This window comes from Bombyx mori, chromosome 8 (assembly GCF_030269925.1).
Source record: "Bombyx mori chromosome 8, ASM3026992v2".
Taxonomy (NCBI): Eukaryota; Metazoa; Arthropoda; class Insecta; order Lepidoptera; family Bombycidae; genus Bombyx; species Bombyx mori.
Genome location: NC_085114.1, coordinates 2,933,522 through 2,950,626, shown reverse-complemented (window position 1 = coordinate 2,950,626; position 17,105 = coordinate 2,933,522). Strand labels below are relative to the sequence as shown.

Genomic DNA, 17,105 nt, shown 5'->3' with positions numbered 1-17,105 from the left:
GATTACCACCTGTGCTCATGCACGTCAGCAACGCCAGGGCACAATAAAGCGACTGCCGATTAGTGCCGATGAATGGTGTATAATTTATGTTAATGATTAAATCAGCAAATGTCAATTAAAAACTATCTAATATTACTACATAATCACATTGCCTACAGCGAGTGTACCGAGAATATTGTCATCTAGGCCACGATGACTTCAAAACTCATACTTCAACTCTCGGGAAGTAAAAATGCGTTCAAAATTGGTATTTTCCGAAAAACAATGTCGAAGTATCCTGGATTTTAAAAATATTTTTTCTGAAATTCTTGTATCGACACTTTTCGGCAATAATGCCGTAGAGTAACGCCATTTTTGTTGTTATATTTTGTTAATTTACTGATTTTTGGTTTAATTTACCTCATTTTGCCTAACTTCTTAACTTTGCTTAACTTAAAATTATAATTTGCGTAATTACTGGTGGTAGGACCTCTTGTGAGTCCGCACGGGTAGGTACCACCGCCCCGCCTATTTCTGCCGTGAAGCAGCAATGCGTTTCGGTTTGAAGGGTGGGGCAGCCGTTGTGACTATACTGAGACCTTAGAACTATATCTCAAGGTGTGTGGCGCATTTACGTTGTAGATGTCTATGGGCTCCAGTAACCACTTAACACCAGGTGGGCTGTGAGCTCGTCCACACACATAAGCAATAAAAAAAAAAAAAAAAAAAAACTTCATTTAAATCAATTTTAATTGATTTAATATATATTTTTTATATTCGTTCCTTTTCTTTTTCTACCCAAAAGACTTAATTTCTCTTTGTTAGAAAATACTGGATGGTATGAGCTGTGACTCTTTTGCCACTCAGTCAGGTATCAAAAAGTTAAAGAAACAAAATTTTGATTGATTGAATTGATACTTGATAGTTTTTGTTTATATTTACATCTTTTAATTGCATTATTTTAAAGTTTTACAAAAAAATCAAGACAAATGTCTGACCTAACTAATGCATCGGAAGCTGCATCTCTTGCTGTGCGTTTCGATGTCGCAGGAGAAACAGAAAAAGCTGCAGAATGCTATAGAACCGCTGCAAGACTATTAGATCGAATTATGGATCGTCTACCACCAGAAAAACAAATAGAATTGAGATATAAAGTCCGCGAATATCTTGAAAGAGCAAATTTATTACTAGAAAAAACAGGTAATTTAAAGCAATTCGGAAGGAGGTGTATAATTTAAAATGCATGTCTTATGAATATATATTTCTCTTGTGGTGAGTCACCACTCTGTTCATTAAGTACAAATACCTGACATTGAACATTAAAAATATGTAGTTCCAAATACCAATAATGTAGTAATAGTACTATTATTTTACAAGTAAACATAAATACACAATTTTTTTACATAAATACCTATAATCTATCCAACTTACAAAACTTAAACTAATCAGACATTTACCCAGATACAAATTAAATCAATTGACAAGCTAATTGGTTAAATACGTTCCTAAATCAGTTGATTAAATGAATTTAATCAGGAAGGAATTTAATAAAACTTTTTTGTTGATAAAGTAAAGAAGCTTAATTCTATGAGAAAACTGGTCTTGTATTCGAAGGATGCATCATGCGGAATTCAGATTGCTTGCTTTCCAGAGAGCAAACAAAACTATGCCTGGGCTTACTACAATGGACATTTATATCTCCTTTGCCCTGAAAGGCAGAGGGAGCTCAAGTCCTCAGGGTAGGCAACCTGTTGCAACCTGTTGTTGCTGACAGCCGTTGTTAAGATTTGCAAAGTGCAAGGAACTACTTCTGGAAGTGGTTTTTTATTTAGAAGAAGTAATCCTCACAAGATTTAATTTAAAGAAGTGGGGGCATCTCTGTAAATGAGGTTAAGAACTTTTTGTATGTTGATTCTAAAGTGTGCATTTTTGGGGTGCAGACAATGGAGGTTCTTGTTTATGAATCATAAGGGGTTCCTTGAACAATCCTAAGTGACAAATGATGGGTAGTATCCTACCATATCTCTCTGTCTCTGACCCCATTTCCACATGATATATTTATGCACTGAATATTGAACATTTTCCTCTTTTTATTTTTTGTTCATCAATCTTTATTAACAGATCGAACTCAGCAGGCTGAAGTTGAACGTGCAGTACAACAGTGCTTTTTCCTAATGGAGCAAGCGTTAGATGCTGATAACGCAGAACAAACAGATTCAGCACTGAATCTTTATATGCAAGCTGTTGAATTCGCAGTTAATATTGTAAGTAATATCTAGTTAATATAGTTTATTAACTTTATAAAATGTATTATGAGATGAAAATATCTATCAAAGGTGCAATATTTGTTGTTTTGCCTGAATATAATGCCATTAATAACTTGAATTGATAATTTTATGTCTTATCTACTGTTATGTATATGGTATGTCTAATGTGATGTTGAAATTCTTAATACTCCAGGTTTCTGCAAACTGTAATTACCACAATACTCAAATATTCACCAATAGCACTAGTTTCATTAATGATGATGAAAAATATAAAGTATTTGGAATTTCGGTAATTATAAACTGATCAATATATGTTCGAGATGAAACTGTAAAAGTAGTTTTAATTTTGTTTTGCTTAGGCTTAATGTGACAAAGTAATCTAAGAATAAAAGGGCAACACAGTAAAGTTAAAGCTTTAACAAATATCATCATCATCATCATCATCATCATTATCATCATGGTTCCAAGCCGGTTTCGACAACGGTGACCAAAATTTTCTGTTCAATTACTTAAAAGCTAATGTCCGCGCCTCTCATGCGCTCTAATAAGGCTATGGTAGCCTATCTTGTTCTTAAAAGTGCGCAAACAGAAGCTACACGTAAGAACACCACCCACGAAGTTGTAAAAAATGGTGGAAGGCGGTCTGTTATTCAGTTTAATTCGTCTGTCGTCCAGTTCGCGCCTCCTGTCGTTTTCAAAGACATACACGCCCTGCTGCACCAAGCGTCTCCACTCCAAAAGATTCTGTGCTTGGGCCTCCCAAGTTGCATTTCTTCATATGCCTCTTCTGAACACCCTTATACCTTAAGAATTGGCCGCCACCAATATAGTAGTGTGATATGAACCAGAACTAACCAGATAAGAACCAGAACATGGCTTTGATACAATGTTAATTGTTGCAGAAAACAGATGACACAGATGTGAAAACAAATTTGAAGAACTTAGCTAAAAAGGCATTAGATAGGGCTGAGCAAATAAAAGGTTTAAAGAAATTAAATTCTCTGTCTATATCTAAACCAAAAAATCCACGTAAGTTGTAGATTTTATACTATGACAGTAATGTGTTTGGCATTTATAAAAAGGTTGTTGACATAATTTAGAAAAGCGGTTATGCACTATTGCTTAGAGCAGGGGCTTCCATTTTTTTTAACTCCGTGATACACTAACATACTCTACATGTTCGCAACAACATTACATATCATGTAAAATTTTGATAGTTGAAGTAATTTGGTTCAGCTACGTCTGGATGGGTAGGTGAGCTCATGGTCTCAACCTGAAAGAATTTGCTAACATTAGCCCTAGCAAGAGCACTGCTTCAGAGTCTACCACCGAACTTGAAGTAAAATTAGGTTGTGTAGGTACAATTAATTATAGATCATTAATGTACATGTGATTGTAGAGACCACATCTAGTAAATAGTTGTAAATTTGTCCTATACGTGCTTCACAATTGCAATTTCCCGGGTCACCTTAGATAGTAATGCCTGCCTATTTCTGCTGTGAAGCAGTAATACATTTCAGTTTGAAGTGTGGAGCAGCCGTTGTAACTATACGTGAGACCTTAGAACCTATATCTCAAGGTGGGTGGCGCATTTACGTTGTAGATATCTATAGGCTCCATTAATCAATTAACACCAGGTGGGCTGTGAGCTCGTCGACCCATCTAAGCAATAAAAAAAATCGTATTTGTTAATCTTATGATACACTTGACAAAAGTTGACGACTTACTAATGTGTTGCGAAACCGTGGTTGTCTTAGAGCACAATCAAATAATACATGTTGTGGCTGTATGTACATATATGAATGGTTCTAAATATTGTTATATTTTTTGTTTCAAGTACACTACCTTGCTATGCTACGCTAGATGTTCTATGATAAGAAAAAAAAAAATTGGGCTATTTTTAAATATTACCGTTTTAGATTAATTTTTACATTATAACTTTACAGCTAAAATACAAAGGGAGCAGAGTGTCCACTTAAAAGTCTCAGGAAAAAATGCTATTTACACAGAAGAAGAAAAAGAAGTGTTACGTACAACATCGAACATTAACAACAATTGCTTTCTACCGTTCATGGATATTGATTTGTCTGAGAGATTCCAATATGCCATACCTTTTGAGGATAGAGCCAGTGAACTGAAATTATCGGCGAAGCAAGCTCAGGAATTTGACTGTTGGATTCGTCCGCATGAGATTTGCACTAACCCAATGTTAATTGTAGGAGATCGTATTGATTGTTTCAGTATTAAGCAAACTGTAAGTTTATTAATCGTAATACTTCCATTTTGAGGCATTTTTAAGACTGACCGTACCTGAGTTAAAAGTGGTATTATGGATATCACAATATAAACTACATGAGCAATAAGTTTGGATTCCATTGTATTGGAATATAAGCTACTAGCTATACCCGTCCGCTTCGCTGGGCATTTAAAATTAACATTATTATTCCTCACCCCCACAAAGATTCTCATCATTAACGCCCTCACAACTGGTGTAGGGAGTCCAACACTCATATAAATATTAGCCTATTTAGTCGTCTTGGGTTGTAATATAAATGTCTTTTCAAACACAAAAGGACACGAAGAAAGTTTATATTTAAGACGAACACAAAATATACAAAGAAGGAGAAAGTAACAAGAAATAGATAGTCCAAGCAACACAAGCAGGTACACGAAACAAAAAGCAAAAATTATAAAAGGCGTAGAAAAGAAAAGATAATACGGGATGCGCGCTCGCTAGTCAGATTTCGACTTGTGGCGGTGGATCGGTAAAAATGCGACGACCGGTTCGTCTATGCACCGATGTATTAGCGAAATATTATCGCCGCCGCTATACTGCAGTTATCGCCTGAATTTGCTTGTGAATTTTATTTTGTTTAGTGTAAATAATGTTTTGTATGATTGTGTGATAAATGAATGTGTTGATATAAAATAAAGTATGTATGTGTTGTTGTGTAGTGTAATTATAATAAAATATTATAAAATAAATAAATACATGTGAGTCACCCACAGCCTATCCATTAAGTACATGTATTTTCTACATGGATGCCAAGGTTCAAGTCAATCGGATGCATCGTTCAGTAGTTATAACGGAACATCCGTAAAAACCACTGTAGATTTATATATTAGTATAGATGTACCTCCGTGCTTAGAAAGCGGTTCAACCTATCAATGCATATTATTAGACGTGTTCAACTATACTTTTACTTGGAAACGATTAAAACGTCGAATGGTTCTTTCTTGCTTACTCCTCATTACTTCATATATAGGATGTTTCATTACCTTACGATAGTGCCATTCAGGGCTGTCAGTATATTAGTTTTATAGCCACTTATGTTCTAGATTATTATGAGATATTATATTATGAAATAGATACATACAGATTCACTCTTTTAAATGTTATCATAACATTTGACTATGGCACATAAAAATAATGTTTAATTTCAGATAGTATCTGATTGTTCGTTTGTCGCTTCTTTAGCGGTAAGCGCGTTGTACGAGAAGAGATTTAACAAAAGCATCATCACATCGATTATTTATCCAAAGAATAAGAATAAAGTTCCAGTTTACAACCCGTTTGGGAAATACATGGTGAAATTACACTTGAATGGGGTCAGAAGGAAGGTGAGTCCATAGTTTATCAATTAAAAAAAATTAAATAGTTTTTTTTATATTCAAACTGTAGTTGCATTGATGCTTGGCAGATGAGCACATAACGATGGTGAAATAACTTATTTTCCATTACGAAATTCTATTTCATAAAGTAAAAAGGAAGTATTGAAAGTGCAAAATAAAAATACACATATAAATACTGGAATTTGATTTTATCGGACTAAAGTGCTTCTGCTTACAGTTCAAATGATTATTACAAAATATAGACCACGAACTTTAAACTATTCGAAACATGGTAAAAAATAAAATTAGAATAACAACAATGGTTTATGTTTATGTACCATACCACCGGATCGGAAACGCGACCCACTGAGAAGATCCGACGAGAAACTCAGTGGGCTGTGTCTGTGGGTTAATTTACTCGTCGAGCCCTTCGTCGCGAGCGACGGGTTCGACGAGAACGGTGACCGGTGCTTGAGATACCTTAAAGCACCGTTAATGGATCGGGAGGACTCGAAATGTGCTTGGGGCGACGTCGACTGCTTTCCATTCTGTCCGCAGGATCGGGAATGTAGTTACCGGCGGCCACGATGAGAGGGTTCTCGTGTCGTGCCGCTTTATCGAAGTGGCGCATCGACGCCGACTGCGTATACTTACTGATGGACTGTAAGTCCAGGTCGTCATGAAGGTCGACGTTCCTGACGAACCACAGGGCTCCGACGGCTATCCTGCAAAAACGGGATTGAATTACTTGGAATGATTTTAAGTTAGTGCGGGCCGCGTGAGCGAACACTACACTTGCATAGGTCATGACGGAGTCATGGGGTAGAGGCGTCCTAGTATGAAGGCGGCACGGTCGCGTATCGTCTCTAAGTGGGGGCACTACTCTTGCTAGGGTCAGTGTTAGCATCACTCCGGTTTGAGCCCCCTGAGCTCACCTACTAGTTAAGGTTACGCTGAAATAACCTCTCAAGGCTATTAGATTAGGTAGGGAAAAAAAGAGTGGTTATTGGTGCCCGGAGTCCGTTGTAAAGTATGAAGTATCAGATAATGTTGTAATAACATCAGTCATAAACTTCAAACCAGGTTCAAAAAAAGGTTCAATACTTTGCGGAAGAAATGTTATCTATCTTCTATCTATCTATATATATAAAAATGAATTGCTGTTCGTTAGTCTCGCTAAAACTCGAGAACGGCTGGACCGATTTGGCTAAATTTGGTCTTGAATTATTTGTCGAAGTCCAGAGAAAGTTTAAAAGGTAGATAAATATGAAAATGTCCGGAATTAAATAAAAATAAACATTTGGTTTTTCCTTTGATGTGTCCCCGGTCGGATGGATTCCTTTTGTTTGTTTTAAGTTTATTTTATACAAATGTCTTTTGTTTATCGATTGAGGCACTACGAAGTCTGCCGGGTCAGGTAGTCACTGTATATATTTTTTATATTAGTAATTATTTCAGGTCATCATAGATGATCGTCTGCCGTACAGCCGACAACGCCGTCTGCTGTGCTCGTATTCAAGTAACAGAAACGAGTTCTGGGTGTCTCTGCTGGAGAAAGCTTACATGAAAGTGATGGGAGGATATGACTTTCCCGGTTCGAACAGCGTAAGTCTATAACGGTTTGATCTCGTGTTTTTTATTGTCATCTATATATTAATACGTGAAGCAAAAACTTTGTATCCCTTTTTACGAAAATTGCGCGGACGGAGGAGTATGAAATTTCCCACACTTATAGAGAATATAGAGAAGAAGTGCACAATGCCAAAAAATTTTTTAAATAATTCATTAAAAATACATTAAATTAATAAATAAAACATTACACCACTACCATGTATTTGACAAACACACGCTTAAATACTATTTGCTTATTGCTTGAAGTCTGTGGTCAAATTGAGAACAGATTAATATTGTTTGTCTTTAATATTATTTGACTATAGTGTAGTCTTGGCGAAATCTGTGGAATATGGAGTGAAATGAAATGAAGATGATTAATTTGAGACAGTAATCAACTGTGATGAAATTAAATTAAATGAGATGATATGGGATGAAATATAATCTCAGTAAAATGGTGGTTATTCACTGAGACTTTTTCAGTGGGCTGTTTGGAGGATCCCGAGAAGCTACGTCCAGCGGCTTTGTTTCATTTTCCCACATTTGTGTACTTTCAGAGATATTAAACAGTTAACAAACCACCGTTATTACACATTTAGACCTGAAGAAACACTAAATAGACAGAATAAAACAAATCACACAACTGTACTCCTCGCGTTCCCGCCAAAAATCTCCCATGACAGATTATTGGTTGACAGTTGACGTTAAGCTAAATTCCAGCGCGTTCATTATAACAGGAAGCTTACCTCTAAATTGTTAGTTTTTATTTTGGAACGAAGTTCCTTATGGGACGATGCGGAGGGGTACCCTAACCGGGAAAAACATCCGTAACGTAAGATTTTTATTAGTAATGCACACAGTGTACGACTTAACTTTGCAATAACGTACAAAAAATAACATATTTTTTTATCATTCATTGACCACGATCTCAGAGCGTTCGTTGGCGCAATACACTAACTCTTATGCAAACAACCGTGAATGAAGTGTACCACAATAAGTTCGCACGTTACCGAAACCTCCACTTTCATTTTCTTTATACCTCGCATAGAACTTAAAATTAATATTTTTATAATAAGGAATTTCGTTCCTATCCGGTGTCCCACGACACCACACATCTGTTTTAAATACAGAATATAGACCTGCACGCCCTGACCGGCTGGATACCGGAGCGGAGCGCCATAAGGAACAGCGACGAGGACTTCAACGCGGACGCGCTGTACGAGACGATCCGGACGCGGCTGGAGCGCGGCGACGTGCTGGTCACCGTCGCCACCGGCCCGCTGTCCGACGCGCAGGCGCAGCGGACCGGCCTCGTGCCCACGCACGCCTACGCGGTGCTCGATGTACAACTTGTGAACGTAAGTGTAGGGCTCACGTTACACTAGTTGTAATACTAAACACTATAGATGCTGTTATTATCTTGAGACATGAGATCTAAGTCTCGATTATACAGTCTAACGGTGGCCCCACCCTTCAAACTGGAACTGGTAGGACGTCTTGTGAGTCCGCTCGGGAAGGTACCACCACTCTGCCTATTTCTGCCGTGAAACAGTAATGCGTTTCGGTTTGAAGGGTGGGACAGCCGTTGTAACTATACTGAGACCTTAGAACTTATATCTCAAGGTGGGTGGTGCATTTACGTTGTAGATGTCTATAACAAGCGCAACGTGTGAATGTGTTGAACGCGAGCTACATTGTGTGGAGGGGTTTCGGGGAGGGGAGGATTCGGTCAAATGCCGCGATAAAAGCTATGCAATAGCTTAAAAAAATTAGCAATGAACTGTGATGCATACAGGGCGTGAAACTGCTGAAACTGAAGAACCCGTGGTCGCACCTGCGCTGGCGCGGCAACTACTCGGAGCTGGACGCGGCGCACTGGACGGCGCGGCTGCGCGCGGCGCTGCGCTACGACCCGGACAGCGCGGCGCAGTACGACAACGGAGTCTTCTGGATCGACTACGCCAGCATCCTCAACTTCTTCGACGTCTTCTACTTGAACTGGAACCCGGCGCTGTTCCAGTTCACCTATTGCATACACCAGTGGGTTTGTTACTAACGCGCTCTCCCTCTCAGCTCGACACACACTGTATACCTGTACATACTTATACAGGGTGTTCAGTAATTAGTGGACCAACGAGGTATGCGGAATAGAGGGAAATAATATGCAAGAAAAACACTTCATTTTACTGTCGTATTGCCGTATGTTTTTATTGAAGTGGAACTTCTAATGCCACTTCCAACAAGTTTCACTTCATTCAGTTAACTTCACTTATTCACGAACCCGAATTTGCACGCGCACCGTTTTTTTTTCCCTTGCTAGGATGTTTGAGTATGAAATATACGACGTGGTCGTGCGTACCAGTTGTAAGAGTGGGACATACATACCAGATTACTTATAGCGTAACAAAATTATGCAGAGCGATGTTCTATCCGCACGCCCGCAATTTGGAGTCGGTGACGTCATAAACCGTTATAATACGCGTCCTTTTTTTGTTACTTAACATTAATACTCACTCTCACACCAAATTTCAAAGGCGAACGGCTCGTTGTTTTCTTACATTTTCGATCGCGGATATAATAATTAGTACTGTCAAAAAAAATGGTTTTTTATTTTTATTTTTATATTTTTTTTAGTAATTATATTGATATTTAACGCGAAAAACGTCTATCACAATAATTATCACAAATTAAAAAATGAATGAGTTATTAGCGTTGAAGTTAAACGAACGTTCCAGAAAGTGGGACGCCGGGAACGGTCCCGCGAAGGACGCTTACAACATCGGCGACAACCCGCAGTTCTCGCTGCAAGTCCACGGCAAGGGGGTCGTGTGGCTGCTGCTGACCAGGCACATCACCAACATAGACGACTTCAGGGACAACAAGGAGTACATAGCGCTACTCGTCTACAAGAACGAAGGGAAACACGTGTACTATCCGTGTGAGTGTCACTTTGCTTTTCTATATATCTCTCGGCTTCTATAGCGGACGGTGACCGCTGACCAAGATGGTGACTCTTCAAGTCTAACTATACTGAGACCTCAGAACTCATATCTCAAAGTGGATGGCGACATTTAAAGCCCGTTCACACATGGTTTCCATTTTACTAGTCCGTTTTGTCGGATACGTTATTTTTCATCGATGGAGCATGGAGTTGTATGAGCGACTTCACATATGGTACATTATTCAGTATACAGTAAAATTTCGTGAAATTTTCCCACATTAGTCAACTTTTACAAATGCTAAACAGTTAATAAACCATCGTTATCACACATTTAACCATAAAGAAACACTAAATTAACAAAATGAAACACGAGTCCAGTAAAAGTCGTTTATACTAAGAGACCTTATGTGTTATTTATGTGTTTTTAAAATTTCAGACGATCCTGAGCCCTATATCGACGGAGTAAGGATCAACAGTCCACATTACCTCTGCAAGATCATAGTCGGGGAAGGCAGCACAGATCTCTACACACTGGTCGTCGCACAGTTCGAGAAGACGAAAACCATATACTACACATTGCGTGCGTACGGCACGTGTCCGTTCGCTTTATCCAAACATGAACCTTATCCTTATGTCAAAACGGTATGTATTGCTTTGTTCTTATACGGTGTGGTTACGTCACTTTTGGCTAAATATAATACACGTACTATGTTTTGTTATGGCCTTTTTTATTTGTTATTGTAGTTACGTAACCAGCTTCACGGGCTATATGGAGTGGTCACTGGACCAAATAGGCGTTACTAATTGAATGTTGTCAGCTTGAGGCGTGAGGTCGATGTCTCAATTGCAGCGAAAATGAGTGATTAAGTGTCGAGGTTTTGTTTTAATTTTATTCGTAATTCTATGGTACCTGTACCTTCTATAACACGGTGTTTTACAACGCGGTTCCACACTAACACAAAAGAAAATATCCCCAAATCCCTCTTATAACGCGGTACTTCTACAACACCGATAACGAGATTTTTGTTTAGAATTATTTAGAAAATTACATTATGCACCATGAACACACAATACATAATTATATGAGAATAACCGAATTTTCCCGCTCATTTTTTATGTATAACGGCTTAAAAATCCATACAAGAAAAATTGCTCGTTCTTTTTGTACTGACTTCTAGTCTCATATAACACGGTTTCGTACAACACGGGACTTTATAGGACCTTATCTACCTGTCATATCGGAGGGGTTACTTGTATTATGGTCGATTTTTGCTTAACGTAAAGTTTCGCCGGATTTTTTGGCGGGAACGCGAGGAGTGAAGTTGTGTGATTTGTTTTAATTCGTCTGTTTAGCGTTTCTTCAGGTTTAAGTGTGTAATAACGGTGGTTTATTAACTGTTTAGTATCTGTGAAAGTGCACAAATGTGGGAAAATGAAACAAAGTTGCTGAACGTAACTTCTCGGGATCCTCCAAAAACTTCAATGGTGGATTTTACTGAGATTACATTTCATCCCATATCATCTCATCTCATTTCGTTTCATAATATCATTTTTCATATAAAAAAGTTTTCATTAAAATTAAAACAAGACTTGACCTAAAGGTCTTAGTTACCAGGTCATAAAATTCCTTTAAAAAAATCGGTTGTCTGTAAAGTCGGTTTCCTGACGATAGTTGAACGTGACAACGTCACAAGAAAATACGCCTCAGAGCGAGGTAACGCCGCGTGAGTCATGGTTTTTCGTGCGTGCAGCCGGCTCCCACGACTTATAAGACGTTGTCACGTCACAAAAAAATAAAGTTTGGTCGCAGCTGAAGGGCGAGTGGTCGGGTCGGAGCGCGGGCGGCTGCGAGAACCACCGGCTGACGTACCCGCACAACCCCAAGTTCGCGCTGGGCGTGCCGGACGCGCGGGCCTGCAGCGTGCTGCTGCAGCTCAAGGGCCCCAAGCAGTACCAGCTCGGGATGGACGCGAAGGTCGAGGCGCTGGACGACCCGAACGTCACTGCACCCTTCCTGAAACTCACTTCTGGACCGTTCAGGTGGGTGACAGAAAGAGATATATATCTATATCTATATTTGTACCAATATATAAAACTACAGTGGTTTTTACGGATGTTCCGTTATAAATGCTGAGCCGTGCATCCGACTGACTTGAAACTTGGTATTCATGTAGAAAATATATGTGCTTAATGGATAGGTTAATATTTATATGAGTGTCGGACTCCCTAATAATAATGACAATAAATAATAATGTTAATTTTAAATGCCCAGCGAATTGGACGGGTATAGCTAGTATATATATATGTCGGAGAAACAGCATTATTAACACCATCGTCAGACATCACCGTGGAAGTCAATTGTGAACATTTATTGAGTACGTATTTCATTGGAAAAAATGGTACCCGCCTGAGATTCGAACACCAGTGCATCGCTAGATACGAATGCACCGGACGTCTTATCCTTTAGGCCCCGATGACTTATAATGCAAATCTAAAATAAAATTTATGAATTCGCGTTTTTCTCGTCGTCTGCAGATCGGGTTTCGTGGTACTGGAAATGCCGAACCTACCGGCCGGTAAGTACGTAGTGACGGTATCCACGTTCCTGCCCGGGCAGGAAGGGCCCTTCATACTGGAGTTGAGGTCCACCTGCCCGGTGACATGCGAGCAGCGCGATTAGAAACGCCGCCGTCTCATGAAGATGGAGGATCGGCATTTTTGACCTCACATCAACACTTGGCCCGCTGTATGTAAAGAGAAATTCCATTGTAAAATTATGTTTGCGACATCAAATTTTAATAATTTTGTATTAATAATTTTAATAATAATATAAATTTTATAAATAGTATTTTTTAGTTAAAAATTCTTGTTGTGTTTTGGATTAAAAAGTCCGAATGTAACATCTTAAAATTATATTTTAAAGGTGCCCGTAAATAAGCTTGACATAATATGTATATATAATAACATTTTTTTTTTGTGACGAAAGTAGAAATTAAAATTTCAAATAATAAGGTGTTGCCAATTTCGACTGTGTTGTTATACGACGTCGAATCGTGTATTTAAAAATCTAATATGTCGCATCTTTTCAAAATTAGTAACTCCTTTTAGTTGTAATTACATAGTTAATATTGTATGTAATTCGTTCATTAGAGGTAAATATTAGGGTATATATGCAATAACAATCTCTAAAAGAGTCTTAGGTTTAATATCAAAAAAGTATATAATATTTTTTTACTAGATAAATATATTGCAAAAACAAGACCGTTTGCCTCGCAAATTTCTTTAAAAAAAAAACATATCTCGTATAGTTTAGTGACCTTTCGCTTAGTGACTTTACTTCAAAAATATGTTCGATATCCCAAAGCAAAATAAAATATGAGATTAATAAATAAATAATTCAATGAATTTAATTATATTACTTGAGATACTCTGAAATATATGAAGTACTAGTAAAGCCAAGTTCTGAGTGCTTAGAGCGAGTTTTTTAAAGTTCTCGATAGCGTAAAAGTTAGCTCATACTTTTGTATGGAATGGGATCGTTTGCGTACGTTTGCCGCTAGGGGCGCTGTTCTAACTGCATACAAAATTGGCTTAACTTTTATGCCGGCCGTAGGGCCGTCATACATTAATTCGCAAACTTAGCGGCTGTGCAAATGGGTTCGGTATACAATTTGCGAACCCGTTTGCGCTTCCTCCTACACTTGCTTATGAATGTCTCACGGATTTCTCTTCTTTTTTAATTCGTCAATAGAACATTGAAGAGAAAAAGAGTTTTTAATTCTTTCCTAGGCGTCATTAACGGTCATTCTGTTGTTATGGGATTTCTTTTGAGGGTCCCATATGGTCGATTCATTTTGCAGGAGTTCAATGAACTCCATCACCTTGGTGTTGTTCCAATCCATGATGAAGGTACGCTACACAGTAGACGTCACGAATTATGAAAATGGCGAAACGTCCGTTACCTTCGCAATCGTGGGCGCAACTGGTCACACGAATGTGTGGGAGACTATGCGAAGAATCGCGGTTCGCGCGCTTTGATGTCCGTTAAAAAACCGACACAGCTTGGAAAACCGCGAATGCAGTTAAAACTTTGCATAATCATTTGCAAATGTCGTCCTACACTTGTGGGTTTGCGTATTCGTGCGAATGTGAGTGACCGGTATTACGCTATGGGGAACGTTAAAAAACTCGCACTAAGCACACTGATATTACGTATAGTATCGAAAAAAAAGACGAGGTTAGTGTCGAACGAAACTAGTCAGAGCCGGCGGTAACCGGTTTTTGATTGGAGCCGCGCTAATGTCGCTTTTTGCATTCGCCTCGAGTCGGGCGCGGAACTAATTGCGAGTTCGCATGTCGTTCTCGCATAAAATTAATCGGATCTTCATCAGTGGAACGCGTGCAGTTCTAAAGTTTGTTATAAATACGTGAAATATGAAATAACTAAGACGTTTTCATTAAATAAATATGTATGGTCAAGTTTTGTGTCCCATTTCAAGGAAACAATTAGAGAAATAGACGTATGACGTTATTGTTCTAATTACGATGTTTTGTCTAATTTCAAATGTGAGGACGGATTTATTTGGTACTGTCGGTAGTGTTTCTTTGTTTTTTAAGTGACTAGCTGGGCCCGCAACAAAACGCAATGTTAAATTAAAAATCTTAAAAGCCATAAGACGATTCAGAAAGCTAACTACGTAAGGTAATTTTAGGTGAACACACATACATACGTACATTATCATTTATTTAAATAGATTTCGTAACAATTCGGCCTATGGTTCAAAAGATACAAATCACTGCCATCAGCGTCACCTATCAGGCACTAAGATAACTTTGTTCGTCTGAGTGGTCATGTCGTCCTTTGTATTTGTGCAAAGTTTCATATCAATAAAACTAACGTTTCTCTAGTTTTAGGTGAACATGCATACAAATATATATTCTCTTTTAAGTATATAGATCAGTGATTCTCAACCTTTTATTTGTTGCGGCACATATTTAACGATTTTAAAATTTGGCGGCACACAAAGAAAAAGATTTAAACTATTTACTTTCTAAAACACTGCATAAAACGTTTATAAAAACCCATTAAATATACGAAATAAACTAATATATGCTTTAATAATATTTAAACGTTTAAAAAGGGATTAATTACAAACTAATAATAAAAAAAAATTATTAGATATAATTTAATAATACTATATTGGCAAAATTTGGCGGCACACTTTTGAAATTTCGCGACACACAAAAGTGCCGCGGAACAGTGGTTGAGAATCACTAATATAGATATAGTAGCATAATCTCAATTAAATTTGATACGCAACTTAGATAATGTGTTTGTTGATATTCCGCATGTAGCTAATGTACCCTACATTTGCTACACGATTTGTGAGATCCAATATAGGTATTATGTTCGCGTGTGCTCACGATAGTGAATATCGATCGTTTAATTTTGAAATGTGATTGTAATGAATTTTTAATCTAGATATAAGCTGCTTTACTGATCCGATTAAAGAGAAACATATATTAAGCAATGTTGACTACATAAAATATACATACATATATACAAAATAAAAAATCTTAAGTTTACAGAAAAGGTTATATGAATTGTTTGTAAAAAAAGTTTATTTCATTTATAATTTTTTTTTATTTGAATTTTAATATCATAGAACCCTAAATTTTTTATTTTGTGCTGTTGCTTCTATGTGACACTTGACAGTTTTGACAACATACATGTGAAGAATTACATGCATAAAATTTATTAATTATATTCAATAGGTTATTATTAAAAAAGAAACAATGTTGCTTTATTTGAATCTGCTTCATGTATGCGTACTGTGATAATATTAAATATTTTTAAAGTTTTAAAATCACATAGTTGAATTAATTTTTATTGTTTTTAAGACTTTTAATAAATGTTTCTGCTGAGATTTGCGTTTTATTTCTTGTATTTAAAAATATCCTTACACACCTTTTCACGCTTTTCTGGCTGACGCTTTTTTGCGGAAACGCTTTTTTGTTTATTTATAATAATGCTTTGTTTCTTTCCGTTTGAGTTCAATGTTTTAGTGTCGGATTTTAAACCGATTAGTAAAACTGAAAATGCGCTAATGCGATGAAACTGAATGAAAGCACTATCTGTTTGCCCCAAAAGTAAATTGTAGTCTCAGTAAATTCTAACAAAAATGTGGCCAAAAGGTCGAGCACCAAATTTCCGTAAATATTCATATTTTTATGTATAACAAGGTTAGTGTCAGTTCGTATTTGATTCTCATTGAAGTTTGGGTAAAACGGATTTTTCGCAGTGATTTTTCGTATTCGAATCCACAATCCATCCAATTTAATATACATGTTATAAGATTTAAATCGCATCTGAAATTAGAGTAGGACAACTTCGCGCGCGCTTCAAAACTTTTTTTTAATTCTTCCCTACCAATGAATCTTTTCAGCGCTTTAAGATCTCGTAACATGAATGCCCAGTTCTTTGTAATTGAAAGTCAACCACCCATTTGACTTGCGGTAGCTACTGTGGCTTATCAGAAATGCTGGAGAAGTCGTCGTGGCCTAAAGGATAAGACGTCCGGTGCATTCGTATCTAGCGATGCGTCGGTGTTCGAATTCCGCAGGAAGGTATCAATTTTTGTAATGAATTACGTACTTAACAAATATTCACGATGACTTCCACGGTGAAGTGAATG

General features: G+C 37.5%; 1 protein-coding gene across 1 annotated transcript; it reads left to right on the top strand.

Moving 5' to 3' along the window:
- The first annotated feature begins 840 nt into the window (after positions 1-840).
- LOC101736264 (calpain-7) lies at positions 841-16,335 on the top strand. The gene is made up of 12 exons (XM_004925133.5): positions 841-1,179; positions 2,101-2,243; positions 3,149-3,275; positions 4,193-4,500; positions 5,691-5,867; positions 7,317-7,463; positions 8,600-8,827; positions 9,265-9,509; positions 10,205-10,407; positions 10,847-11,052; positions 12,221-12,450; positions 12,946-16,335. Exons 1-12 carry the CDS (start codon positions 969-971, stop codon positions 13,088-13,090), a joined length of 2,370 nt encoding a protein of 789 aa, XP_004925190.1. The 5' UTR covers positions 841-968; the 3' UTR covers positions 13,091-16,335.
- Positions 16,336-17,105: the final 770 nt, after the last annotated feature.